This window comes from Cololabis saira, chromosome 1, assembly GCF_033807715.1.
Source record: "Cololabis saira isolate AMF1-May2022 chromosome 1, fColSai1.1, whole genome shotgun sequence".
Classification (NCBI taxonomy): Eukaryota; Metazoa; Chordata; class Actinopteri; order Beloniformes; family Belonidae; genus Cololabis; species Cololabis saira.
Window position 1 is genome coordinate 40,774,778 of NC_084587.1, and position 28,000 is coordinate 40,802,777.

The following is a 28,000-nucleotide window of genomic DNA, read 5'->3' on the forward strand; positions in this document are numbered from 1 at the left end:
ATGTCATAATCCGTGTATATATCACGACCACGCATCCCATTGACTTTGCATGGTACAATATCCGTGGTGTTCCCATTAAAAACCTCAATAAAACACTGCTAAAACAGCGTTAAAAACGTGTTTTTACAAACTGACAGTAACAAACAGTACCTTGCGCGACAAAAATGCATAATTTAGCCACTATAACAAAGAATAATATATAAATAATAATAATGTCATAATCCGTGTATATATCACGACCACGGATCCCATTGACTTTGCATAGTACTATATCCGTGGTGCTCACACGGAATTATACCACTTTCCGTGTTAGTACCACGGAAAATAGTGGTAAGAGGTCGTGGGCATTTCACGGATTTTTGTGAGATCAGGTTGTTTTGAAGGTAATGTAACAGTCTCATAATTGACAACAACATGTGCATGTACTGCTTAAAGCGACACTACGTAACTTTTCCACCTTAATATCATATTTCCAGAGTCATTGTGATGGTACATCAACTTCCAACAGGTTTAATGACACCTCTGTCATGATCTGAGGGGGTCTGTATCGCTTTCACTGGCACTATGTAACTTTGAGGAGCATGGTAGGAACCCTGCCACACTAAAAAACTACAAATTTTACGACTTTGATTGCTTTACGGCACATACGTCACTTCCCTCTCCTTCCCGATTCGTAGTCGAGACAAAAATGGGCGGGGCTTGGAGCGCAGAGGCTGAGCTCAGCAGAAGCTGGTGTTGAGCTAAACGAGGAGCTGGTATCATGGCCGAAGCAGCGAAAAAAACGAAGAAAATAAAAGTTTTAACGGAGCGGAGGAGGCGAAAAAAAGAAAGCGGGAGAGTAACAAGCTAAATGCCCGGTGGAGAATAAACATTGGCCCGGCGTTCACTCGCTACAAGCCCTTGCAGCCGTCGTCTTGGACGAGATGGTTGAAGGATGTAAAGACGTTCATCACCTTCAGGTATGCACTTTTGTCAACACCTATGTCAGTGTGTTTTACAAAAACAATTATCCTGAAACTACTACAGCTGGTGTAAGTGTTTCTACTGTATCAAATGTCAATATCTATGTAAACCTTTTGACTCTTCAGGTCTGTATATACAGATACTTATACACTGATGGTAAAAGCAACACATTTGTAGATATAGTAAAATATAGCCAGAAAAATGAAATATATAGGCAAAGTATACACTTCCAGATGAAAAAAATACAATATAAACACCATATAAGCATATAAAATAAATCTACTTTGTTGGAATTATATTAAAATAATAACAAGAGTAGTAAAAGAAACCTTATGGTGTTTATAATGTGTCGTTTTATCTTGTGAGTGTATAAATATATACATTTCTCAAATTTTTCTATAGCTATACATTACTTGCTTTTACTTTCTGCATAATTACAGTGACTTCAACAAAGAAAAAAATTCAAACTTGTGATCAACAAAATATGTTGAATGATTTATAGGTCAGTAATTATCAGAAAGACATAATGTTTTTGTATCTTTATTCTCACACTCTGCAGGACTACATCAGATCTGGAAAACTTCCAGAATCAACATTCTCATGCAGGGAAGGTTCTCCTACACTCCAGCAGTGAATCATCAGGGAAGGTTCTCCTACACTCCAGCAGTGAATCATCAGGGAAGGTTCTCCTACACTCCAGCAGTGAATCGCACGCGGACTCTCCCAGCACGAAACATGGATGGACACAAGATGCTACTGCTACTATAGTCATTGTATTTATTTACAGTAACTTCTTACACTGTTTCATAGTTCAGTTTTTATTATCAGTTCATTATTTTTAGTTTATTTTTCTACTACTCTATTTACACTTGTTTACTTTATTCACAGTAATTTATCCTGTCATACAGTTGTTCATTACTGCTACTGTGATACAGATTACTTATTGTTTATAATAAGTATGTATGGGATAACTGCTGTCACTATGCAAATGACAAAGTTCAAGAATGTTCTATTTTCTGAAAGGTGTGTAAATAAAAGTCTGTCTTGTTTTGGACAAATGTCTTTATTTTAAACACACAAAAACAACTGTACAGGAAAAAATGGAACAAAAAAAAAACAATATCAAAATATTTGCAGTAATCCTCATAAAGGTTCCATTCTAGAGAAGACGGGGAGCCCTGAAACCACTGTACTGTCCCATTGGGTCTGGAAAGGTGTCTCTTATTTTCCAAACATCATGCTGCCAGAGCACAAACTGGCGATATGTATATATATGCACATATATATGATATATATGCTGCGTGTCGGTTCTGTCTTTGTGGGGGTTCAAACTCTGATGATGCAGAGGTAGAGGTGTTCTCACGAACAGCAGATTCCTGATAAAACAAGAGACAGAATTGTTATGATACAAATGTAAATGTAGAATTCTATGATCAATAAGAATCAAAATTAGAATGTTTTCACATACAGGGGATTCGTCTTGGGTTTTGGTAATTCTAAAATTACTGACAATATCAACAACAGACAGAGAAATAATAGTGATCATAAAAATGTGTAATTCGCAATGAGGAAGCTTTATAAAATAATAATACAATTGAATAGAATTACAGCACTAGGAAATAATGCAATGCGAAGAAAATGTATAGAACATTTCTAGTATTTTTCCTGAGAACTGTAAAATTGTGCAGGGCTGATCTGCAAAATATAAGGAATGGGCATTCAGTTATTCACAGGTTATAAAGTATTTTTTTATTTTGTCAGTAAGTATGTTGGACTACTAATTTATGACGAAGTCCCTCTAAAAAACAAGAGTACCTGGCTGCAGGCAAGATGGCCGACAAGGGCGCTGCCATACTTCCATCTATACCGGAAGTCCATACCGGAAGTTGGTCACTTCGTTAATATATTATTTTTTTAAATTTTTTTTTTTTTTTTTAATTAACATTTGTAAACAGTACAATGATAACAAAACTTCACATTATGCAATTTTACGTTGAATTATAACATATAAAGAGTATTACTCAAATAAAAAACAAAACCAATGCATACCGGAGTTCCAGACCGGAAGTTCATACCGGAAGTTGGTCTTTTTTTTTTTTTCCAACAGTTCTTTATTAACAGAACAAACAATCAAACAATACAAAAGCAAGTCTTATCAATGAAATATCAAACATCAGAACATCAGCCAGGGGGTAGGCTGCTAAATACGGAAGTTGGTCTTCTTCATGTATATTGTTCAAATATGACGGAGGTAGTTTAAAAGCGGCCATAAAACGAAAATTATAAAACATTATTATAAAACATTATATAACATAACGTACTTACTAATAAAGATGTTTTTTTTAAACTTATTTATATACATATATAAAAAAATAAAAAACATGTATGTATATATATATATATATATATATATATATATATATATATATATATATATATATATATATATATATATATATATATATATATATATATATATATATATATATATATGTATATATACATATTTATCCATCCAATGCTCCAAGTAAAGAGATTTTCCATTACACAATACATATCTATTGTTCCAAATGGGAGATTTTCTGGATGGTTAGTCTATCAATCTAGACAGATAGATAGATGACAGGTCTTTAATAAAAATACACAGAATTCATGATTTCATGCCTTTCTTTCACCATCAATGGAAATAATCCAGCAGGAGGCTGAAGAAGTGGTCATATTTGTTTTTGTTTGTACTTCTTTCTTTCTTTTATTTATTAACCCGTTTCATGTTTATGTTTTCTGCTTGTGTCTTTGTCTTTACGCGAGTCTCGTGTTTGTCTCCTTTTAAAACGCGTGTGTCGTGTTTTTGTTTTTAGTGTTTTGAACAGTTTCTCCTTCCCGCCAGCAGTCGGCGCCGTAGAGACGTCCCTGCAGCGCAGAATAAGAGAGCCTGCTGCGCATGCTCAGTGCATCAGGCGTGTAAGTCAAGATGGAGGTTTCTGTCGTCGCTCCGACTCTCAGCTTGTCCTCTTTCTGCGTGTTCCCGTCCGGATCCGCGGTCTCAGATGTTCTGGAGCGGTTCGTCCCGCAGCAGGTGAGTGTTTTCACGGTACTGAGCGAGAAAAGAAGCAGAAAAGTGAAAAGAGGACCGGGTTCTGAGGCGGAAGTTTTCCTTTAGCTCCTGTTAGCTCGGGAGCTAAAAACACAACACTTTCACCACTTATATGAGGAAAAGAAAAGAAAAACTAAATTTCGCTACTAGTTTATTCTGTAGCGAATTAATTATAATCATCACATCCAAACTCATAACTGTTGCTAGTTATTTTATTCTGTTTTTGTGGACATTTGGGTTATTTTATCTCCTTGGTGTTCAGTTTTCTGGGTTTCACCTTCTTAAAAAATGAACACTGGCGAATAAATACACAGAAATTGTTTAAACATATTTGTATTATTGATTAAATGCGTTTTATTATATTTAATTTGATCTTTGTTTCTTTGGGTATTTTAATGTTTTTATTTTTTTAAACGTATATTTTACAACTTCTTATACATTTATTGTTGGCTTTGTCTCGAACACAACAAAACCCATCAAATTTAAAAGCATCAAAATATAAAAAAAAGCAAAACAATTTAACAGTCTCATCCAAAATAAAACACACAGCAAAACAATGTGCTCTAGAGGGAACAGGAAGAAGCACAACGCTTATTTAGTCCTGTCCCTTTCTCACAATATCATATATGCCATATAAAAAATTAAAAACATGATTTAATTGGTCATTCCTGCCTTCCTTTGATGGTTCTATAAATTAGAAATAAATAAATCTGTTCTCTTTCGCTCACTCTCGCCCCCCGTGTGGATGCGTGTTGATGTGGCTGGCTCATCATAAGTAATGAAGCAGGAGGATAATCAATACTATAAGCCAGTGGTTCCCAAACTTTTTTTGCCAGGCCCCCCTTTTGTACGTAACAGAATTTTCGAGCCCCCCCCCCCCCCCCCCCCTGCACCCAACACAGACACACACATCTTTTGCATTCAAATGCGACTGCAATTTATTTAATATATTGAACATATGTGCGAAAAAACTGTCCATCTCTGTAAGAATGTAAGAATATCTTACTCCCTGTAAGAATAGATTTTTTCCCTTTTTACTGTACAATACAATATGCATTACTTTCAACATAAGGACTAGGTGGCGCGCCCCCCAGTTTGGGAACCACCGCTATAAGCTGATCTGCGTTTGCATTGAAGTCAGAATCTTACAGTTGAAGTTTAGGACTCATGAGCGAACACAGCGTCCTACGTGTGGACAGTGAAGAGTTGTTCTTCTGTCTACTTGAATCAGAGATGTTGATGAAGGGGTTAATGATGGCGTTTTTGGCAGGACTTCTACGTGACCAGGAATGGTCGCCTGTCGCCGCTGGACCAGCGCCTGCAGCATGGCGCCATCTATCACCTGGAGCCTCGCCTCTGTGGAGGGAAGGGAGGTGAGTACCAGGAAGCAGACTGCTCCCATTGGAGACATCGTGACAGGCAGAGGATTGACAGCCCCGACTCACTTGTGTTCCAGGCTTCGGCTCCATGCTGCGAGCTCTGGGCGCTCAGATCGAGAAGACGACGAACCGCGAAGCCTGCAGGGACCTGAGTGGCCGCCGCCTCCGAGATGTCAACCACGAGAAAGAGTAAGAGCGCCTTCTACATGGGTGACCAGGCGGGAGGAGTCAGACCCGCCCACACAGGCTCCCCCTCACAGGAACCGTTGTGGTGTGACATTAGGAGTATGGTTTCAGCAAAGGTGTTCAGAGTTGGTTCAGTCAACTCTGAGTTACTACGACGATAGAAAACCAGCTCCGATACCAGGAATCACCACGGCAACGCAGCGTAGGCAAAGTGATCGTCCTATTTTAGTCCCTAGAACTGAACACGTGAGAGTAGTCCTGTAATAAATATGACATTCAGGCCAAAGTGCATTACAGCTGCCAAATTAAAATGTTTGATAACTGCTTATAAAGTCACGTAAATGGCAAATAAATAATCACTGTCATGCAGGTTCAATAGCGAAGATAACAGGTTAAGTAAGCTCGCTCGTCCCAGTCCTGTTCAGTGATCCAATGCTCCCGCCGGCCTTCAAGTCTTTCTTTTCCCTTCTACCAGCGCATACCGTGGCCGGCATGCTCGGGCGTGAAACCTACTAAACCACATGGGTGTGAAGACTGGAGCAAGAGCCGAATAGAATATTTTTCTCAATGTAACAAGTTAAAAACCACCAGACCCGCGTCATAAACAACCGTACATTCTGTTGTTGCACTGATTCACGTTAAAACATGTTGCGATTAGATGTGTTTTCATTGTTGGATAAAAACAGTTTTGAACCTGTTGGTCCTTTTTTTTTAATAGTTCTGCACCGTCTACCTGACGGCAGTTCACAGGCTGTCCGGGGTGAGGGTTGTCCCTGATGACGCCTTTTTATAAAGCGTCTATTACAACACAAGTTTCCAGAGACCAGAACATGACCCAGATCAATTATTACATAAACAGCAGATAAAATCTCCCCTTTAAGAGGGATTAAACCTGGATCATAAGGGGGGACCGTCCTGCTGAAGACCAGCCAGGCAGTTAAGTGTTAAGGCTGTTTGTTTTTATAGTTAAACTGTGGACGTCATGGGTGCAGTTCAATACGAGAGAGTTATGCGCTCTCACGTCCTCTAAAGTACATTCTCCCGACCCGTACTTATTAGTAAAGGCTTCTCAAGAACACAAATCCATACTTGTGATCTTGAGAAACAGCCGGGGTAAAGATCCTTGGTGCATCATGGGAGTCCTCCCAGCAGCCTCAGTCTACAGCAGCAGAACTAAGGGACGCTCTATGACAAAGGAAGGACTTCAGCCCAACTTTCACTGTAGAGAGGGAGTCTGCTCCCGGGTCCAAGGCTGGTAGGTCTTGGACCTGGAAGGCCCTGCATCCCTTCCTTATTTGGGAGAGTTCTGCTAGGAAAGTATGAAACCATGAGCTTCTTTATTGATGTTGGAGCTTCTTGTTCCCAGTTCTAGTTGGAACTGGTCCAGCATTTTGGACCAGTTGAAGGTTTCCAACGGTGCTGTAGAGATCCCTGCTGGTCCGTGCTGCAGGTGCTGTTGGTGAAGATTTAGAGCGGGACATCCTGTTTCAAATGTCGTTTCAGCGGTGAAATCAGAAAAACATCTGCGTTTAGCTGAAACTCTGTCACCACAAGATCCTTCCAGACCGACGTGGCAGACCAAGGACAGCCGGTTTCAGGGCTCCGTGAACGCTGGTGGAGCAACAGCTGAATAGATAAAATATATTTTGTTTTTAATGCAGATTTGATGAAACCAGAACTTATGTGTGACTGTAGTTGCATGATCTTTGAGTAGATGAACTGTGGAGCACCACGTTTGTGCCACAGAGCCACCCTGGTCACGACCTTTCTTTGGTGGAGCAGGATGGCAGAGTGGCTGAAGAAGCAGGCGGAGCGCGAGGCGGAGAAGGAGCAGCGGCGTCTGGAGCGTCTGCAGAGGAAACTGGCCGAGCCCAAACACCAGTTCTCCGACCCACAGTACCAGAAGCAGTGTCACGACCTGAGCGAGAGGCTGGAGGACTCGGTACTCAAAGGTGAGCCAGGGCTGGGGAGCGGCTCACGGTGATGCCAGCAACGGCTCCAGCTGCAGGTGTGTGACTCAAGTGTTTGTGTTTCAGGTCTGCAAGCGTCCTCCAGCGCTCAGGTGATGCCAGATGAAGTCTCTGCTGCCAAGAGGCCAAACCCGGGCGAGAGCAAGGAGCCACTGAAGAAGAAGAAGAAGAAAAAAGAGGAGGAGGGTGTGGCGATGGGCAGTTTCTGGTCAGTGATGCTCTTTCCTCAGATTTGAAGACGTTGAACCTCGACCAGCCCGGTACCGGGGGCACACAGTTCAGAGCACTGATGGTTTGGTTGTGTTGCCATGGTTACAGGACAGGGTTGGGCGATCTGGACGAACTCCTGAGCTCAGAGGACGAAGATGAAGATGGAGAGTTGTCGTCTCCATCCACGTCTTCGAGCAGCTGCAGAGGAGCTGGTGTTGCCATGACGAGAAGGGGAGAGGAGGCGGGGCCAGAACTGGGCGGCAGGTAGAGATGTGATGTAGTCTGAACGAACACACCTGAGTGTCCCAGGTGGGACGGGTTCAGATATTGCTTCTGGAACGAGGACGGAGGGACGGGTGCTAGTTGTTAATAATAATAATCAATTTTATTTATATAGCACTTTTAAAAAATCTCAAATGAGCTATGCTAAGCTTTAGTAGCCAGCTTGTGGTAACCAAGTTAAGCGGGACCTGGCCAGGACAGTTCTCTCTGCCCAACCCATCCATCTTTAAGCGGGTTTGGGAGGAGATGGTGATGTCAGAACCCTGTCGATGACATCACAGATTCATCCGGTCCTGTTTGCCATGTGCTCGTGTCCCATGGCCAGAGTTGCTTTCCCTCCAAACCCGTCCCACTGGCAATAATAAACACAAATGTTCTTTTCCCATAAATTCTGCATGAATGTGGACTCCTCACTCCTCATCAATCCAGTTCTTTGTGTGTTCAGATTCTCCTTTCTGTCGTCTCTTCCAGCTCCTCTGACTGCAGTTCATCCTCCACTGGTCCAGCTGTCAGACCCTCGGTCGGCAAGAAGCATCCAGAAACCTCTTCACATTCAACCAAGAGCCCTTCAGAGGACCAGAAACCAGCAGAACCCGTCTCAGAAACGCCTGTCATCCCTTCAAAGGTCCAGAAATCACCAGAACCGGTTTCAAACACACCTGTCAAGCCTTCAGAGGACCAGAAACCAGCAGAACCGGTCTCAGACACCCCTGTCAGAGCTCCGAAGGTCCAGACGCCTCCAGAACCGGTCTCAGAAAATTCTGTCAAAGCTCCAAAGGTCCAGACGCCTCCAGAACCGGTCTCAAACACGACTGTCATGCCTTCAAAGGACCAGAAACCCCCAGAGTCCAGTGGTTCATCTGAGCAGGTCAGTTGTCACATTGCAGAACACAGTTGTCATAAAGTTAGAAATATTCACAAGAAAGTTCTTCACATTTAGAGAAAAAGACGTACAGGATAGAACATATTTCAGTCAGACAAATCGTGCAGTAGATTTGAAACACTTAAACGTTTACAAATATTTGGTATTTAGGCTCCATTCAAGCATCGTTTATCAGGCTTAGACATAAATACAGGGGTGTCGGACGGAGATGTCGAAACATCTGTGATTGATGAGGTGGGCGTGGTTCCAGCTGCACCTCACTAGAAGCCTCATGTAGAGTCAAAGTCTGATACTCCACTTCTAAACCAATGATACAACGCCCCGATCAGCTGGCTTTAAGGATATTAAGGTTCCTGCCCCTTAGTTACCGTTGCAAACCCAGTAAAACTTGGTCAGCTTTTGTGTGACATCAAGTGTGAAGTTCCAGCGGACCCCGTCAGCGACGCACCTCTAGATTATAGTTCTACCGTTGCGTGTGGTGATCAATAAACTCACGACTGAGCAGTTCACATTCAACCATCACATGGTACCGTTGCAGTCCGGTTTTAATGGGCTCATCTGTCTCTGCAGCTGGATCTGACCTCGCTGACGTCCGTCCAGCAGCTGGAGGTCCTGGGTCTGGACGCCCTGAAGGAGCAGCTCATGCTGCGGGGGTTGAAGTGTGGAGGAACTCTGCCGGAGCGCGCAGCGCGACTCTTCTCCGTCAGAGGACTGACGGCCGCCCAGATCGACCCGGCGCTGCTCGCCAAACCAGCCAAAGGCAGGAGGAAGTGAGGAGCCAGAGAGCCGCCCTCTTCAGAGGCAGCGTTGACCAAAGCTCGTTTTGTTTTGATCAGTTTGTTTTTAGTTTTGCATTAAATGTTTTGTAAGCAGAAGTGTGCGTGCACCCGTTAGTGATCAATAAATGATCAATAAAACCATTGACCCGTCACCTTTTTATTAAAACGTCCCTCAAACAAACCACCTGGTTGTTTTCTGTTAAGTTCGTGATCTTCTCAGTGTCCTTAAATCCGAGTCTGTCTAGCAGCAGTGCATGATGGGAAGTCAGAAGCCAGGGTCCCAGGACGTGACCTGCGGCACCTCCACTTCCTCGAAGCACACGATGACATCACCGGTTCTGAAGTCCATGTCGTCGTCGGCCGACAGCCCGCACTCCATCCCGGTCTTCACGGTCTGGACGTCGTCTTTGTGGTGCCGCAGCGCCGACAGAGAGCCTGGCGGACACAAACCAGCGTTACACAGTTCCCACTATCACACACCTGGGGCCGGATTCACCAATATGATCTTAAGAACGAGCTTAAGAAATGTCTTAAGATCTAAAATTAAGAAGTTCATAAGAAAGTTCTTAAGTGCAATTCCTCAATATTTTCTTAAGAACTGTCATTTCTTACGAATTTCTTATTTTTCCTACTTAAGAAATTCTTAAAATATGTCATTGCATTGCACCCGCCAACAAACATATACAGGTAGTTTGGTCTTAACCGTCAGTCACTCACTAAACATGGAGAAGGAGAAAAAGAGATGCAGGAACTTTTCAAGGTTATGGTGGATGAGATTAATGTGTGAAAAAAATTACTATTAGGGGAAAAATATTTAACTACCGTGCTAACAAAAAGTTAACAGGCTCTTTGTGTAATTAATTACAAAGTATATCCTCAAACTATGACCTAGTCTAAACTTGTCTAAAATGTGTTGAAAAAGGTGATATTAGAGGCTTACCTTTTCACACAAGAAATTTTAAGACAGGTCAAGGTTGTCTTAAAGTTAAGAAAAAAGTCATGAACAAATTTGAGAACTTTTATTTCAAGAATACCATTTTTTCTTAAAAGGAGCATGAGGCTCCTTTTAAGAAATGAGACTCATTACCGCCACCTTCGCCACGACAGCTGTCGGGGGTACTGCAGCCAACAGCGAAGCCGGCACGGGAGAACGGGGAGAACGCACATGTAGCGTCATGTGACGTCACATCCACAGGACAGCGCGGGAAATTCGGGCCCGGAATTGCAGCACATTTTGCAGCACACAGCCTGTTGAAGGCAACGGAGAGATACACTAGAGGGCTCATTCTTTTGGTTTGGAACGCTTCATCTGACATTATTAGTAGAAAACTTAAAACGTATACGAATTTTTTTCATAAATCCTGCCTCAATCCTGCCTCAAGCTCCTTTAAGTTGATAAAATACTTAAGAACTTTTTTGGAAAATATGACTTCTTCTCTTTTTTCTTCTTAAGACTGAACTGCAATTCGGTCCCGAATTTCCCGCGCTGTCCTGTGGATGTGACGTCACATGACGCTGCATGCACGTTCACTGTTTCACTGTTGGCTGCAGTACCCCCGACGGCCGTCGTGGTGAAGGGTGGCGCTAGAGAGTCTCATTTCTTAAAAGGAGCCTCATGCTCCTTTAAGAAAAAAATGACACTTAAGAAGATTTTTCTTCTTAAGAATGTTTTGTGAATCCGGCCCCTGGTTCTGATGTTTCAACCGCTAACCCCCCCAGAACTGTGTGTTTGGGTTTCCGTAAATGAAATGGAGCTCTGCTCTCCGAGTCCTGGTCTCACTCACCCTCCCAGACAGGGTCCCGGCCTCGGATCATCCTGAACTTGAGCCGCCGGTCCAGCTGGCCTTTCTGGACCCGGCAGCCGGCCACGGGGACCTTCTTCTTCCCCACAGTGACGTCAAACGTGGCCAGCACCGTGGCCTCACCTGCAGCAGAGAGAGGGGGGGCAGGTGAGAGCAGGTGGGACTTCAGTCGTCGTAAAACGAGTCAAAGTCAGAAACATCTATCATTTAATCATCCTGACTGAAACACTTCCAACAGATAATTTCTATACAAATGGTCACATGACTGGCAGCAACTACGTTATCCAGAATTTTAGATACAAATGGAAAGAATAAAAGGTTAATACATTAAAAAAATGTAGCAATAGCTTTACCAAATAAACACCTGCAAGAGTAAAACCTATTTTTGTACTTGAACATCGATGTTCATTGCAGCGTTGAGCTGGACTCACCGAGGATGTTCTCAGAGACGAGTGGAGGCAGTTTGCTGCTCAGCTCCTCCTTCAGCTGGTCGATCAGTTTGTAGATGATGGTGTGCAGTCGCAGCGGGACGCCCTTCTTCGCCGCCACTTGCTCCATGGAGCGATTTACTGCCACGTTGAAGCCGTAGATGGAACCTGAGAGGAGAACGTGGAGATTAAATTCATCAGGATATCTACAAGACACGACATTCCAACTTTTAGGTTGAAACCATAACAGAACTAAGAAAACCAGGGTCCAGATCCAGACCTGCGGCCCCTTCACCGACCACTGGGGTCCGGAAAAACACAAACGTATATCTAATTAGGGGTCTGGTGTTTTGATTGAAAGCTCTAAACTATCACTGTCATTTTACCTACTTTGTGCTGTACTGATTTCTGAGCAGATTATCTAGTCCTGCTTTATCTGTACTAGTCCTGGTTTCATCTTAGGTTAGCATTAGCTCAGTCAGTCAAGCTTAAATAGTTTAAATAAATGAACTATGACTGACGGCAGGTGGGCGTTTCCCAGTCACCTTCTACACCTGTTTATTAACAACCCGGTGCGAGGAAAATTTTTTGAAAAGTCTTCCGAAACATGTGGATGACATCACGTGTCCAGTTGTGATACACAATGAAGCAGGTTTAAAAGCAAGAACCTTGGGAGCCCCTGGGTAGAATTGAGCTCCTGCAGATCTATAGGTCTGTGCTCCTCTCCGCCCACCTCCCGCTCCAACTGTTCCTTCATATCTGAGTTTTGTTCTAGAGAGATCATTTCTACATGAAGCTGCCTGGCTCATTTGGCTCGTGTACCTCCGAACGTTTCTGCCATGCTGATGTCATTCTCAGAGATGTCCCCAATACCGAAGTGGACCACCTCCAGCTGACACTGGTGCTCCGCGTCGTAGCCGTCCAGGATGTTCAGCAGCGTCTCCACCGAGCCGTCCACGTCAGCTGGAAATCAGAGGGGGGGTCACAGTGATGTCACAGTGATGTCACAGTGATGTCACAGTGATGTCACAGTGATGTCACAGTGATGTCACAGTGATGTCACAGTGATGTCACAGGGGGCGGGGCTATGGGCTCAAATTAAAGCCATAAATATTTTGTATCTGTAAATAAACTTTGTACTTGTGGAAATATTTTGTGCATGTGCAAAAAATATTTGTACTTGCAAAAAAATATTTGTACTTGTAGAAATATTTTGTGCATGTGCAAAAAATATTTGTACTTGCAAAAAAATATTTGTACTTGTAGAAATATTTTGTGCGTGTGCCAAAAATATTTGTGAGGGGGGATATATATTGTTTTTCGACACTACCTTGTTCTCTATAGCTGATATAACATGAATTACCCAAGTATATTAGTGCGTGTGTGAATGAATAAATGAGACGTAAAACGTAAATTTCTTTGTAGAAAGGCGCTTTATGAAAATAAGTCAATTTACTTGTAGGCTATTAGTTTGCAGCCCAGTCTTGCCACATCCAATATGGCGGCGACGTCAGTAGGAGATGCAATGTGCTGATTGGCTCTCCAGAAACGCTTTGAACCCCGTGCCAAAGATCGCTGATTGGCTCTTATTATTGGCACGTCAAAACAGTGCATAATTCGCCATAATTCGTAGTTTGTAGCTTTTGTAAAAAAAAGTTTGTAGCTTTGTATATCCAATGTTGCTCACAGACAAATTAATTCCACAGCTACAAAAATGTTTTACAGATGCATAAAATATTTCTACAAGTACAAATATTTTTTACACACGCACAAACTATTTCTACAAGTACAAAGTTTATTTACAGATACAAAATATTCATGGCTTTAATTTGAGCCCATACGGGGCCTGCAGGGGCCGATCGTGGACGTACCTTTGATGATGAGCGGCAGGCTCAGCTGCTCAGTCTGCAGCCTCTCGCTGGGTCTCTGGGCGAAGCGGGTCTTGTTGGCCCGGTACAGCGCCACCTTCCTCTGCCTCCAGCTCAGGTGAGTCAGCCCCTCCCTCTCGCGCTGGTACTCCTCCTGGTGCTGCTGCTGCTTCAGCGCGATGGCGCTCTGGTCTTCCAGAAGCTTCTGCTGCTCATCTTCATGGCTCCTCCACTCCATCACCTCCCTCGCTCGTTGCTGCAGGGGTTTAAGCCTTTTATTGTGGCGGTCGCCAACAGGAAGCAGCAGTTTAGAACTAAACAGAAGTTTAGTTCTAAACAGAAGTTTAGTTCTAAACAGAAGTTTAGTTCTAAACAGAAGTTTAGTTCTTGCAAAAATAAACGTTTACCATGAAACTGTGACGTCTTTATTTTCCATTTCAGACACTTACAGGAATCAGGATGTGGGTTAAACTGGGTCTGGGCTGGTCTGGGGACGGGCTTATAGAGTCAGGATTTGTACTGGTGTGGGATCAGGTCTTAGTTGGACACTGGTTTATGTGGGAAGAGGTTTTGGTTGGTCTGAGGACGGGTGTGGTGTAGCAGTGGGGGATTGATCTTAGAATGGGCACTAGCTGCTGGTTTCAGGTGGCCAGGGACCGAATCAGGGCTAGTCTGGGTGCAGCTGGTCTTGGACTCAGTCAGGAGTGGAAACCTGGCCAGTAGGAATGGGTGATATTTTACCGTTCACGATAAACCGTCAAAAAAATTCCCCACGGTAAGAATTTGTCATCTCGCGGTATAAACAATAAATTCCCGTTGATGACGTTTTTGTGTAAAGCTGATTTATGGTTCTGCGTTAAATCGTAGGTGTGCGTGAAGGAAGGAAGGAAGGAAGGAAATGAGCCAGAAAGAAAGAAAGAAAGAAAGAAAGAAAGAAAGAAAGAAAGAAAGAAAGAAAGAAAGAAAGAAAGAAAGAAAGAAAGAAAGAAAGAAAGAAAGAAAGAAAGGAGGATAAATTCCCGTTGATGACGTGAAATGACAAACATGGCAGATCTGAGTCATTCCAGTTTTGCAGTACAGGTGGACTCATTTAATTGGTTTGTATTAATTCAATTTAATTGGTGTAGTTTAGTAGCATTTAGTATTCTTTTAGAGCAGTGATTTGGGGGCTCCAAAGACAGAATGTGGTGATAGATTTATAGTTAAAAAGGTGGAGTTGAATTGGTATTTTCTTTATCGTTATCGGGATAAATGCCAGAAATTATCGTGATAACTTTTTAATCCATACCGCCCATCTCTACTGGCCAGTGATGTGGAGTTTAAAATGAGCCGAGGCTTCAAACTGAATGGGTTTAGTTGCTCTGAGGGTTTGGACTGGACTGGGCTCAGGTTTCTGGTGCTGGTCTGGACCTCACCTCCGATTCCACCTCTAGGATGGTTTCTCCAGCAGACGGCAGTTCCTTCCAGCCCACCACCTCCACCGCCGTGCTGGGCCCCGCCTCCTTCATCTGGAGCCCGTTCTCGTCAAACAGGAAGCGGACTTTAGCCCAAGTCTTCCCAGCCACCAGGACGCATCCGCGCTTCAGCGTCCCCCGCTGGACGATGGCCGTCGTCACAGGCCTGAGGAGACACATCTGGTTAGACTGGGTCCGGTTGAACAGAACCCCCCCCCCCCCCCCCCGTGGATAAAGACTCACCCTTTGCCTTTATCGGTGCGGCTCTCGATGACGAGGCCCTCCACGAGGCCGCTGGGATCCGCCTTCAGCTCCAAAACCTCTGCCAACGTCACCGTGGCCTCAGCCAGAGCCAGGAGGTTGTCGCCCTGGCAACAGTGACATCAGATTCTTGTTTCAGTCACCTTTTCCTCGATTGTCTGGTTTTTACTTTGTTTTCTTTTTCAGGCCCCCCCTTATGATCCAGGTCCTGGTCCAGGTTTCTTCCCTCCTAAAGGGGAGTTTTTCTTGTCACTGTTTGGCTTAAGGCTTTTCTCCCACTATGGGAGTTTTTACCTGCCATTGTTTATGTAATAATTGCTCGGGGGTCATGTTCTGGGTCTCTAGAAAGCGCCTAGAGACAACTTCTGTTGTAATAGACGCTATATACCGTAAATAAAATTCAATTCAATTCAAAAATTGAATCATCATTGCCATCACACTGACATCACACTGAGGCGGCACCAGTACTCGAGTTGTAAAAGAAAATCAGGGGGGATGGTGGAATAAAAGATAATTTGTGCTGATTACAAATAATATAATATATTACAAATAATAGCAGTGACCAAAACACCTGCAGAAATACTGCAGGAATGACATAGCAGCAGTTAAATGCAGCTTTCTGTAAGCTTTAAATATCCACTGGGCTTACATCAAATACATCAAAACACAACAATAAAAAACTGTTTTCTGAACTTATCAATATGACTCTGTCCTTCACAGGATAAGTAAAATGGATCACTGCAAAAACTCAAAATCTTAACAAGAATATTTGTCTTATTTCTAGTTAAAATGTCTCCTTTTAATAAAGCAATCTCATTACACTTAAAACAAGACTCAGCACTGGAAAAAACAACAATTTTCACCTGTTTCAAGTAGATTTTCACTTGAAATAAGTAGAAAAATCTGCCAGTGGAACAAGATTTTTTTGCTTGTAATAAGAAGATAAATCTTGTCCCACTGGCAGATTTTTCTACTTATTTCAAGTGAAAATTTACTTGAAACAGGTGAAAATTGTCAAATAAGTTATTTTTCTGGTGATAACTCTAAATGTTGAAATAGCAGTAAAACCACATTCATTGCTGAAATGACATAAGGGATGGAAAGGGGGGATGGCAGTTTTACAGGGGGGATGATTTTGACCGTTTTTATTTCTCATCCCCCCTCAACTAGAGTACTGGGCGGCACCATGTGCCTCCATATGATGCTGGATCACCTTCAGAGCTGAGATGTGGATGGCCTGGACATCTCCTCCGAACTCCTCGCAGACGACGTCGTGGGCCAGCAGCTCCTGCTTGACCCTCTGAGGGTCGGCCTGCGGCTTGTCGCACTTGTTCACCGCCACGATGATGGGGACTGAGACACAGACGGAGACAGAGAAGAAGAAGAGCTGAGCCGTGTCCTCCAGCCCTCGGCTGTGGCTGCCAGGTGCCTTCGCAGCTCCTACCTTTGGCTCTCTTGGCGTGTTGGATGGACTCCGTGGTCTGGTTCATGACGCCGTCGTCTGCTGCAACCACCAGGACCACGATGTCGGTGGCGTCGGCTCCACGGGCTCTCATGGAGGAGAAGGCAGCGTGCCCAGGTGTGTCCAGGAAAGTGATCTTCTCACCTGTAGGCAGCTGGACTGGGAGAAAAACAAGCAACTGTTTAGAGGCAGCGGGACAAACGGGGAGGAAAATTAAAGGGGACCTATTATGGCATCTAATACCTATTTTAAACAGGCCTTGAATGTCTTAAAAACAAGCTTTTGATTGTTTTTGCTAAATAAATTAGAAATTCAGCCTCTGAGGAATGTCTTTAGCATCCCATTCTCTAACCTCATTCTCTATGAGAGATTCTGAGTGGGCAGGGCTATGATAATGAGGCACTGTGCTGATTGGCTGCCTGAATGACGTGATACACCGCTACGAAAAAATGGCGGAAGCTCCGGCCGGTGGAGTTAGTTGTGGGCGTGGTTTCATGCATCGGAGGCCAAACTATGTAAATCGCTCCCGTTGTTACGTAACGAAAGGGAGCAGAATCTGGGCGGCTGTACAGACACTGCAGAATTTGGTTGCTTTCCTCCTTCTCTGAGTTGGCAGGCTGAGGGGAGACCACTTTATATATGATAAAGCAAGCGAAAACGTGTTTTTCATAATAGGTCCACTTTAAGATTACTAAAAACACTGAAGGGATAAATGACGATCAATTATTTGAGAATGTATCAAAAGTTTCCTTGGGCTCAAAGTAAACTGCCAAATCAGCTTTATTTATGAACCCCTTTAAGACCACCGAGATACTGCTGAACAACATTCACGTAGGAAAAGATGAACCATGTAAAGGAGACACGGATAAACACAAAACTATCAAAATAAAAGCGTTGAGCAGGATCGCTGGTCCTGAGCTCATGGATGTGGTCATAAGCATGACGGCGGGGCGGATCACCGGACCGCTCTGGAAACACCAAGAACCCCTGGGTCTGACAGATGCTCTTCCTCAAACAACATCTGGAACAAAGCTGACGTGAGTCGGCCCGCTGAGCCGGCCGCTCAGCCGCAGCCCCTCCTCAGGGAACCATGGCAACGTCACAGAGGGCGTGTCCGGCTGCTGCTACGGTCGTTACCCAGAAAGGCTCCGATGTGCTGCGTGATGCCTCCGGCCTCCGTGGACACGATCTGGCTCTTCCTCAGGCTGTCCAGTAGCGTGGTCTTGCCGTGGTCCACGTGACCCATGATGGTGACCACCGGGGGACGACTCAGCAGGAGGGCGGGGTCCACCGGGGGCCTGGGGGTCACATGACACCAGTCACCACAAACCACAAACACAATCATGGACACGTCTCTGGACATGTTCTGGGTCGGGCTGGTGTGATCCATGTGTCGCATAATCAATTGTTCTGATCTGGTCGTAATCGTGTTTGATCCACATGTCTGATCAGCCTTTGGTTATGAGGAGAAACTTTTTAGGCCCGGGTCTATAAAGACCTGCGGTTCCTCTACTGACCACTAGGGTCTGGATCCAGACCTGCGGTTCTGAAGGAGACCAGTCCTTTTGTCGGTCCAGCTTTTTTGAACTTTGTGGATTTAATTCTGGTCCGATCGGTCGCTCAAATCATATCAGTTTCAGATATTAGTCCATATTGTGTAAAATATAAATTTGCGGAAGCCTCTCTCATCCACATGTACTGGTCCTGCCCATGTCTAAACAAGTACTGGAGGGAAGTCTTTCACACTCTCTCTGGTGCTTAAAATCAGATTAGAACCAAACCCACTGACTGCCCTGTTTGGGGTCATGGAGGGAGGAAGGAAGTTAACCACTGCACAGGGGCACACTTTGTCTTTTGCCTCCCTTTTGGCTCGTCGGGCAATTCTGTTCAGGTGGAAGGATCCCTTCCCTCCTACTCGTGCACAATGGCTGGAAGAAATCATGTCCTGCTTAAAACTGGAGAAAATTAGATACTCGCTTCAGCAATCAAATAAGTTCCAGAAAGTGTGGGGACCTTTTCTAGAAGCATTCCAGACCCTGTGAGCTACTTTCATATTCCTAGTGCAGGCTTTTAATGTTAGAATGATCTCATATTGTGATTAGTATTCTGGCAGTGACATGGGAGGGATTAGTTTGGTCTGTAGGTTGTTTTTGTTATTATTTTATTTCTTTTCATACTGTTTAATTTTTTTATTTCTTTTATTTTATTTTTTTTACATTTTGTACACCGGTATATGCTATGATTACATGCCAATGCCTATTCAAAATCTTTGTAATTAGCATTCAGTATTACACCTTTGTTACGTTGTGAAAACTTCAATAAATAAGACCTTGAATTTTTTAAAAATCCTGTGAGTCTGTCGTCGTGTTCTGATTGGACAGTCAGCGATCAGCAACAGTACCAGGGTGCAAATGGTTTGGGGACGTGCCCAGACAGAGACCCAGACGGGGACCCACCTGTGGACCGACCCCCCCCGGTTCCAGCCCCTCGCTCACCTCGGCTGGGCGTCTCTGTTGGGCTTTTCTCGGGTCTCGCTCAGTTTGGCCCATCGGAACTTCATCCCAGACCGGGTCACCACCTCCTTGATCCACTTCTCCTCCAGAACCGAGTCTGGTTCCAGGGAGTCCAGGTCCACCGAGGTGTTGAGTAAAGCCTCCAGCACGTGATCTTTCAACAAAGACAAACTTTATCAGCGGCCCTTAATGAACAGACCGATGACCAATGTTTGTGGTTTCTTACCAAAGTCTTTGTTCATCGCCGCCGCCAGAGCTTCCACCGTCATCCTCTGTCTGATCTCCACTTCCTGTTTGTCCACTTTGGACTTCGACTTCTGCTTCTTCTGATCTTTCTTCTGACCTTTGACCTGCACAACAACTTCATGTATTAATGAGCAGGAACATGGATTCAACAAATGTTCATGAATGAACCAAGAACACAATAAAAGCTCTCAGTACGACGGTCTGAGACCTGGTCCCAGAACACGTCTGACACCTGGTCCTAGATCTCGTCATAAACGTGGTCCTAGAACAACTCCAAGACCTGATCCAATACCGGTTCTGAGATCTTGTCAGAGACCTGGTCCAAGACCTGATCCAAGGCCTTATTTATTTATTTATTTGCACAGTTAAACATTACACAAATAAAATGACCAACTTTACAAATTAAAGTGCAGGAAGAGGCGAAAACTCAAAGAGCTTATCAGGTGCCTCCACTTATAGTTAACATAAAATGTAATATCATACTTATAAAAACAAGATATACAAATGAGCAGTTAGAAATCTATAGATGATAGAAATTAAAGGAAAATTACAAAGAATTTACATAAAAGAAAAATTATCGGATATATGAAAAACAGTACAATTTAATAATTAAGAAACAAACAAAAAAATAAACGACTAAATAACAAACCAGATGAACAAAAAAATAATAATTTCAAGGAGATTACACAAGACGATAACATTTTTCAGCACATCCATTACTTATGCCAGAGCAGTTCCATTTACAAAACAAAAATTAAGTGGTGTTTCAGACATCCTTTAAAACCTTGTACAGAGAAGCGTTTTTCTTGCTAAATGGGAATATGTATTCCATAGTTTGACCCCCCTGTACCGTACTGCATATTTACCCCTGGTTGTAACACATTTTGGAGGATGCAGATCTAACGCTCAACGGGTTGCATAAGTATGGACATGAGAGTTTGTAGTAAAATAGTCTTTGAGGTGAGCAGGAATACTTTCCTCCTTTAAGACCTTATAAATAAAAACACATGTCTGATAAATATTTATGTTATAAATGTTGAGAATATAAAGTTTCTGAAACAAAGGAGTGGAGGGGCTGTATGAATCTGAACAAGTTGATATCCTGACAAAACGTTTCTGACAAACCAAAATTTTACATATGGGAAAAGCCTTGTTCGAGACCTGATTCGAGTCTATGCCCGAGACTTGGTCCGAGACCTGGTCCGAGACCTGGTCCAAGGCCACATCCAGTGGTTTGTATCGCAGTCCCATCAGCTCCATCCTTTAAAAGGATGCGGATGCCGTCCTGCACGGCAGCTGGCGAGGCAACAGCTCGCCCGAACTTTCTCGCTCTTTACCGTTTTGTAAATCAAACCCCTCATCTTCTTATTTATGCTGTGACCCGTAGTCCTGACTGAGCCGGGTCGTAACAGGGCCCTCGTCTGCCCCAGGTGTGTCCATGAACACCGGCCTATTGCTGGTTTCACAAGGCTCTGATGTGTCAGTCTCACCTGTTTGATGACATACTGCCTGTTCTGTGTGCAGGTGAGGAGGGGGGGGTTGGGGCTCCCACACAGGACGGGAGGACGCAGGAAGCTGCTGAGCAGAGTGTCGGCGTGGACCAGCCGCCTGGCGCCTCGCATCGCTGAGGACATCACATTCATCCCTGCAGGTGGACACACACACACACACACACACACACACACACACACACACACACACACACACACACACACACACACACACACACACACACACACACACACACACACACACACACACATGATCAAGACTGCAGGGACTGGCAGACAGGAAGGACCAGCCGCTTCCACGAGACTGAAATCTGTCACATGATGATGTGGATTTAATGTAATTACCAGGTTAAAATTTGATTTGATTTGAACTTTGATGCACATTCAGCCCGTTCACTTTTTAAACACATTCATGCATCACCACACATCGTTTTAAATGTTTGAACTTCATCACAGAGAAGCTTTGCTAAGCAGATCCTGCAGTGGGCTCCAGAATCCAGAATCCCTTCCCTTGAAATACAGAATTGTTCCGTAATTGGGAATTAAAAGTTGCGTTCCGTATTGAACCAATACAGACACATATTATGCTCTTATTTATTTATGTCATAATATACAGGTGAAGGTCGGAAAATTTAAATATATTGCAAAACTTCATTCGTAGTAAATTCAACTTAAGGTGAAACAAATATATTATTTCCCACTACATGCAAAGTGAGATATTTCAAGCCTTTATTTGTTATAATTTTGGCTCACAGTTTATGAAAACCCCAAATAAAAAATCTAAAAAAATTTGAATATATTATGAAATCAATAAACAATTCTATCATCAAAATTATAACAAAAAAAGGCTTAACACATCTTGCTTTGCCTGTAATGAGACTAAGTAATATATTAGTTTCACCTTTTAAGTTGAATTATTGAAATAAACTAACTTTTACACCATATTCTTCTCCTGTAGCTATATTCTACATCTGGGCTGATGTGGGACGTAGGAGGTTATTTGGTTGCTAGTATGGTTGTCTGTCTGTACAGTCATGCAAGTTCAATGCTATTAAAGCACTTTAAACTTTAAATCAAAGCGTTTTGTTTTTTCATATAAAATAAACACATTTCTATGCAGTTTAGAAGTTTTGGGGATGTCCCTTTGTTTGGCACCTGCGCTGCTGAAATCGGGGTGTCCCTTATTTCTATTTCTGAAAGGTGGCAACCCTGGCTGGATACGCCCCTGGTACCAGAGGTGTCAAGTAACAAAGTACAAATACTTCGTTACCTTACTTAAGTAGAAATTTTGGTTATCTATACTTCACTGGAGTAATTATTTTTCAGATGACTTTTTACTTTTACTCCTTACATTTTCACGCAATTATCTGTACTTTTTACTCCTTACATTTTAAAAACAGCCTTGTTACTCTATTTCATTTCGGCCTTTAAAAAAAAACTATCCAGTTAAATTGCTCCATCCGGATAGAGTGAATTTGGTTGTGGTTGTTTCAGATGTTCTTGTCCAGTTTTGTTCTTACATCCGTTCCCTCAGATTCCTGCAACTAAACTTGGATGTACATTCCAATAAAGGTTAGGATAAATGATAACATGCCTCTGAAGTTTGACTTTTTGCACCATTACAATACTTATAGGCAACTAGTCATCATATCTCCTGCTCTCTGAAACACATGTTAATGCTCAATAGTACACATATATGGTTCTTTAATATATTTGTATTATACTAAGATGCATTTATTTTCAATGGCTTTTGTCCTTAATGGCTTTTTTCCCCTTACATTACTTTTACTTTTATATTTTAAGTAGTTTTGAAACCAGTACTTTTATACTTTTACTTGAGTAAAGAACTTGAGTTGATACTTCAACTTCTACAGGAGTATTTTTAAACTCTAGTATCTATACTTCTACCTGAGTAATGAATGTGAATACTTTTGACACCTCTGCAGAGAAGCTTTACTGAGCAGATCCTGCAGTGGCTGCAGAATATGTGGATACGCCCCTGGTACCAGGTAGAGCTTTGACAGCAGTCACGTGGCACCAGCTGATGAGACAGACGCCGCATGAAAGAGAAACTAGAGGATTCAGGACAATCACAGAAACCTGTGTTGAGGTTGATGAAAGCAGAGCAGGAGGCAGTCAGCTTTATTACTGTTGTCATTAAGGACACCTTCAGCCCACGGAACTGGACTTGATCAGCCGGAACCGGCAGGTGAAAGACTGGACCCTCGAGGACCGAGACGGAAACACGTCTCCGCGGAGTCTGGTGCTGCTGGTTTTAAACGCCCTCACCTGTCTCAGGTCCGTCCACCGGTCCCCGGTCCGTCCACCTGTCCCAGATCAGCTGTCGGCTCGTCCCGCACTTTCACCGTGAGACAGACCTCGGACATGGGCGCCGCCATGACGCTGGCCGAGCAGACGAGGCGCGCATGCGCCAGCGCCGCCTGCCGGCCGGGGGGAGAACTGCACCCCCTGGTGGCGGAGACGGAGACGGGTGATGTCCAGTACTGGAGTTGAGGGGGGATGAGGGGGGATGAGGGGGGATGGCATCTCCCCCTGAAATAAAAACGGTCCAAATCATTCCATCCCTTATGTCATTTCATCAATGAATGTGGTTTTACTGCTATTTCAACATTTAGAGTCATCACCAGAAAAATAACACCAGAAAAATAACTTATTTGACAATTTTCACCTGTTTCAAGTCAATTTTCACTTGAAATAAGTAGGGAAATCTGCCAGTGGGACAAGATTTATCTTCTGAATACAAGCAAAAAAATCTTGTTCCACTGGCAGATTTTTCTACTTAGTTCAAGTGAAAATCTACTTGAAACAGGTGAACATTGTTGTCTCCACTCGATGGGGTCTACGTATATATGTCTATGGTTGCGTCTACCTAGTTCCTCGCCATAACCAGAAGTCATTTAAATCCCTCTTTAGATCCAGAGGGACATGTTGGTGGATAAAAGCCAGTTACGTTATAGTTGGTTCTGTCACCTGATGACGCGTTTTATGGCAGTACGCTCAAATACAGAGTTGAGGTGTGGACAAAGCTCTGGTCTTGGTCATCTGGAAGGTTTTTTTTTGCAAGTGTGAAGTGTTTCAGAGGCGTCCGGGTCAGCGGGTTTCTAGCGCAGCTGGAATTGCAGCTTTAGATCTACAAACATCCTGTTCTGCTAGAAGACCAGCATCGTGATGAAGGGTCTGACGAGCTTGTACCCTCCACGGGCTCCAAGGCTCTACGACCGAGACGGCGGGACACGAGTGTCAAATGAAAATAAACACCATGAATTTTAATTCTTATAAAACCATATTTTATTCACAAGACTGAAACCGGGTCCCGTTCACAGCGAGACCTGTTGGTAGTTTCATGAAGAATGTTGGCTGATTCTGGGTCCCTGAAAGACCCCCAATGTCCCGGAGACGGTCCCGTGACCTGCCAGAGTCCTGTCTCCTGTGGAGACCTCTCCGTGGTCCTGATGTCCCAGATAAACGTAGGTCAAATCCATCAACTCCTATCCCCGGTTTGTCCTGTGCAGGGTCACGGGGCTCTGCTGGACTCCCAGAAGGTAAATGATTTAGTTTTTCTAACCCACCCACATTAGAGTGGAGAGACCATGTGTTGTCACGGTAACAGCTCAGCAGGGATGTCCACGGTCCACAGGTCCCGACTCCCCCGGCAGCTCAGCGGCGCGCTCAACCAGCGTGGGTTGGACAGCTGAGTCAGGTGTTTGTCCTTCAGACCCGTTAGAACAGCCGACCTCTGCAGCTCGTGGAGCTCCTGCCCCTCCAGGGAGGCAGGGCAGTGCCAGGTCCCGCCCACGTCCACCACACCTGCAAGAAAGGACAGACGGGTGACGTCTTCCCCACGCCTCAAACTCCAAACCCAGTCCAGTCTCTCACCTGCCACCACGCCGCGTCCAAACCGCTCCCCCGAGTCCACCAAGGCCTGGATCTGAGCTCCGTCCAGCCCCAGGACGCCGCTCAGCACCGTCCTCCACTCGTCCCCCTCCCAGTCCCGCCAAGCGATGTGGACCGCCAGGGTGTGGTTCTGCAGAGGGGCCAGCAGGGGCCGCCAGCGGCTCTCCACCGTCTTCACACCGTCCAGAACCAGACCAGCGTAGGGCTGCCGGAACGACAGGCACCACAGCTGCACCGTCATGACTGGACACATCATCATCATCATCATTGACATCATTGACATCATCATCATCACCATCATCATCATCATCATCATCATCATTGACATCATCATCATCATCATTGACATCATCATCATCATCATTGACATCATCATCATCATCACCATTGACATCACCACCATCATCATCATCATCATCAGCTGGGCAGGTACTGTAGGTAACCGGTTCTGATCAGTGGAAGTCCAAACCTCTGTTCATGTTTGAACTGTTTCTATATTAGATCTCTCCTACATGATGCTGCAGCTCCACTCAGCCGTGTGCATGTTCGGTGAAACTTACGGGTCGTACGCCACTTTCTTTTTTTTTTTTTTAAAGTGGCCCTTTATTGAAGATGCAGACTGGAAAGGGGTAGAGAGAGAGAATGGGGACGACATGACGACATGCAGCAAAGGTGCGCAGGCTGGGATTCGAACCTGCGACCGCTGCAGGAGGACTGTAGCCTCAGTATATGAGCCGCTGCTTAACCCACTGCGCCACCGAGCGGCCCGTCGTACGCCACTTTCTATGCTCACAGTCGGATGTTCAAAAAGTGATTTTTAATGTGAAAAGTTACGGTCTTTCACACACAAATCATGTCTGGCGTACGCACTTTTCTGAGGTTTTGTCTGTTGGCGACGCTCACTGGTGATGCAGTGAAGTCCATGTGAACGGCACCAATCTCACAATCAATCACATGAAGGTAGGAGCTCAACGGTGGAACCTGTCAATCACAACGGTGGAACCTGTCAATCACAATGATGGAACCTGTCAATCACAACCATGGAACCTGTCAATCACAACGATGGAACCTGTCAATCACAACGGTGGAACCTGTCAATCACAACGGTGGAACCTGTCAATCACAACGGTGGAACCTGTCAATCACAACGGTGGAACCTGTCAATCACAATGATGGAACCTGTCAATCACAACAATGGAACCTGTCAATCACAACGGGGGAACCTGTCAATCACAACTGTGGAACCTGTCAATCACAATGATGGAACCTGTCAATCACAACGGTGGAACCTGTCAATCACAACGTCAGCCTTGGTTCTGATGCAGGATCAGTAGTGAGTATTCAGAGACCACGTAGACCTGCTGGTCCAGGATGAAGACTGGACCTTCAGCTGGTTTATTACCAAGAGGATCTGGATCTCTGCCCTGAACTGGACCAGCTGCTCCGGTTCAGACCAACATGATCTTTCAGCTGGAGCTGCTACAGGTCGGACATCTGTCACCATGACGACCGTATGGAACGACTCCTCCAGATAAAAGCCAGATCCTAAAACATCCCATAACTGTGTCTGAACAGACAAACATTAAAACACTATGCAGCGAAGAACCGGTTCTGTCTTTTTAAAATAAAACAAGTCACTGAAGTTTTGGTCGGCACGAACTGATGTGATTCTATGGAGTATTAGGCCCAAACTTAGACAAATAAAATTGGATATTACGAGAGTAAAGTAGTCATAATATGAAAATAAAGTTGTAATATTATGACAATAAAGTCGTAATTTATGAGAACTCTAACAGGAAGAGCAGTCTTCTCCCTGTGTTAAATGAGGAATATTGAGCATCTTGTGAAGTTATATTTTGGTATCGGTTTCACAAATAAGAAATACTTAATCTTTTGACACATCAGCATCGAATTATTATCAGTATAAAGACTTTAAAACGATTGTGAAAACGACTGCGTCTATTTTGAAGAAGGAACCACAGACTTGGAATAAATTGCGTCTTTTGTGGAAGAGGAAAATCTTTATGATCATCCTCATTGTTTCCTGAGAAACATCAAAACCTCTGAATGGCAGCAGATGTAACCACCGATAGCCTTGCAGTCGACCACTACTATACTGTACTATACTATACTATACTATACCTGTACTATACTATACTATACTATACCTGTACTATACTATACTATACTATACTATACCAGGCAGCTCCTCTTCCACAAAAGACGTATGTGCTCTTCCTGTTAGAGTTCTCATAAATTACGACTTTATTCTCAACATTATGACTTTATTCTCGTAATTTCCTAATTTTTTTTTGTCTTAGTTTGGCCCTAATACTCCGTGTGATTCAGCATTAACATATGAATAAGGTTGTTATTGAATGTTGCAGCTTTCAGAGTCTGGTATGTGTTCTGCAGGAGCTGCAGGACTATAGAAGAGTTTCTCCAGAAATGTCCTACACCCGTCTCTCCTGCTGCGGCTGCAACTCTCAGTAACTCCAGCTCAATCCACTGTGATGTTCAAAGAAACGTGCATGGATTTGAGAATTGCACAGTTTAGAGAATCTGATTTAGTTTCTGCGCTGTATTTCCACGCACTCTTTGTACGAGGTTCCTGCTGAGCCTTTTACCTGCAAAGAGGAAACGTTTGGGCCGATGTTTCCAGCACAGTCGGCCTGACGGAGACAACAGCTCCGGGGTTGGACCAGAATACTGATCACAGAAGTACAGAACCAGCACAGAAACAGCACAGAACCAGGACAGAACCAGCACAGAACCAGCACAGAACCGGATCTAT

The 28,000-nt window shown here is 44.0% G+C and overlaps 4 protein-coding genes across 5 annotated transcripts in view; 2 read left to right on the plus strand and 2 right to left on the minus strand.

The window, feature by feature from the left end:
• The window catches only part of LOC133445849 (E3 ubiquitin-protein ligase TRIM21-like), a 39,642-nt gene that overhangs the window by 6,563 nt on the left and 5,079 nt on the right, over nucleotides 1-28,000 (plus strand). The gene's annotated exons all lie outside the window — the stretch shown is intronic.
• sde2 (SDE2 telomere maintenance homolog (S. pombe)) lies at nucleotides 3,898-9,927 on the plus strand. The gene is made up of 8 exons (XM_061723268.1): nucleotides 3,898-4,039; nucleotides 5,328-5,430; nucleotides 5,514-5,625; nucleotides 7,405-7,574; nucleotides 7,659-7,800; nucleotides 7,911-8,066; nucleotides 8,556-8,952; nucleotides 9,538-9,927. Exons 1-8 carry the CDS (start codon nucleotides 3,935-3,937, stop codon nucleotides 9,739-9,741), a joined length of 1,389 nt encoding a protein of 462 aa, XP_061579252.1. The 5' UTR covers nucleotides 3,898-3,934; the 3' UTR covers nucleotides 9,742-9,927.
• Nucleotides 9,071-23,721, minus strand: mtif2 (mitochondrial translational initiation factor 2). Its single transcript, XM_061723255.1, has 14 exons — nucleotides 23,581-23,721; nucleotides 21,271-21,425; nucleotides 19,761-19,884; nucleotides 19,517-19,688; nucleotides 18,159-18,319; nucleotides 17,004-17,180; nucleotides 16,773-16,912; nucleotides 15,542-15,666; nucleotides 15,260-15,464; nucleotides 13,848-14,100; nucleotides 12,799-12,939; nucleotides 11,980-12,144; nucleotides 11,531-11,671; nucleotides 9,071-10,181 (listed from the first exon to the last, which is right to left on the minus strand). The coding sequence occupies exons 2-14, from the start codon at nucleotides 21,421-21,423 to the stop codon at nucleotides 10,012-10,014; spliced, it is 2,127 nt and encodes a 708-aa protein (XP_061579239.1). The 5' UTR covers nucleotides 21,424-21,425; nucleotides 23,581-23,721; the 3' UTR covers nucleotides 9,071-10,011.
• LOC133453047 (protein EOLA1-like) lies at nucleotides 24,141-28,000 on the minus strand. Of its 2 annotated transcripts, none has more exons than XM_061732897.1 (2): nucleotides 27,834-28,000; nucleotides 24,141-25,449 (listed from the first exon to the last, which is right to left on the minus strand). In XM_061732897.1, exon 2 carries the CDS (start codon nucleotides 25,445-25,447, stop codon nucleotides 24,911-24,913), a length of 537 nt encoding a protein of 178 aa, XP_061588881.1. In that variant the 5' UTR covers nucleotides 25,448-25,449; nucleotides 27,834-28,000; the 3' UTR covers nucleotides 24,141-24,910. The 2 variants fall into 2 exon arrangements, with proteins under 2 accessions (XP_061588881.1, XP_061588889.1); XM_061732905.1 differs by lacking the exon at nucleotides 27,834-28,000 and having other exon boundaries at nucleotides 24,141-25,119; nucleotides 25,189-25,468.

What these genes read in the sequence shown, in the direction of transcription:
- LOC133453047 (XM_061732897.1), bottom strand. Translation starts at nt 25,447, where the DNA reads ATGACGGTGCAGCTGTGGTGCCTGTCGTTCCGGCAGCCCTACGCTGGT.
- sde2 (XM_061723268.1), top strand. Translation starts at nt 3,935, where the DNA reads ATGGAGGTTTCTGTCGTCGCTCCGACTCTCAGCTTGTCCTCTTTCTGC. An exon ending in AGCGGTTCGTCCCGCAGCAG is followed by an intron (nt 4,040 to 5,327) that starts GTGAGTGTTTTC and finishes CGTTTTTGGCAG; the next exon opens with GACTTCTACGTGACCAGGAA. An exon ending in GTGGCGATGGGCAGTTTCTG is followed by an intron (nt 7,801 to 7,910) that starts GTCAGTGATGCT and finishes CCATGGTTACAG; the next exon opens with GACAGGGTTGGGCGATCTGG.
- mtif2 (XM_061723255.1), bottom strand. Translation starts at nt 21,423, where the DNA reads ATGAATGTGATGTCCTCAGCGATGCGAGGCGCCAGGCGGCTGGTCCAC. An exon ending in AACAGAGACGCCCAGCCGAG is followed by an intron (nt 18,320 to 19,516) that starts GTGAGCGAGGGG and finishes TGTGACCCCCAG; the next exon opens with GCCCCCGGTGGACCCCGCCC. An exon ending in TCCACATCTCAGCTCTGAAG is followed by an intron (nt 15,667 to 16,772) that starts GTGATCCAGCAT and finishes CACTGTTGCCAG; the next exon opens with GGCGACAACCTCCTGGCTCT.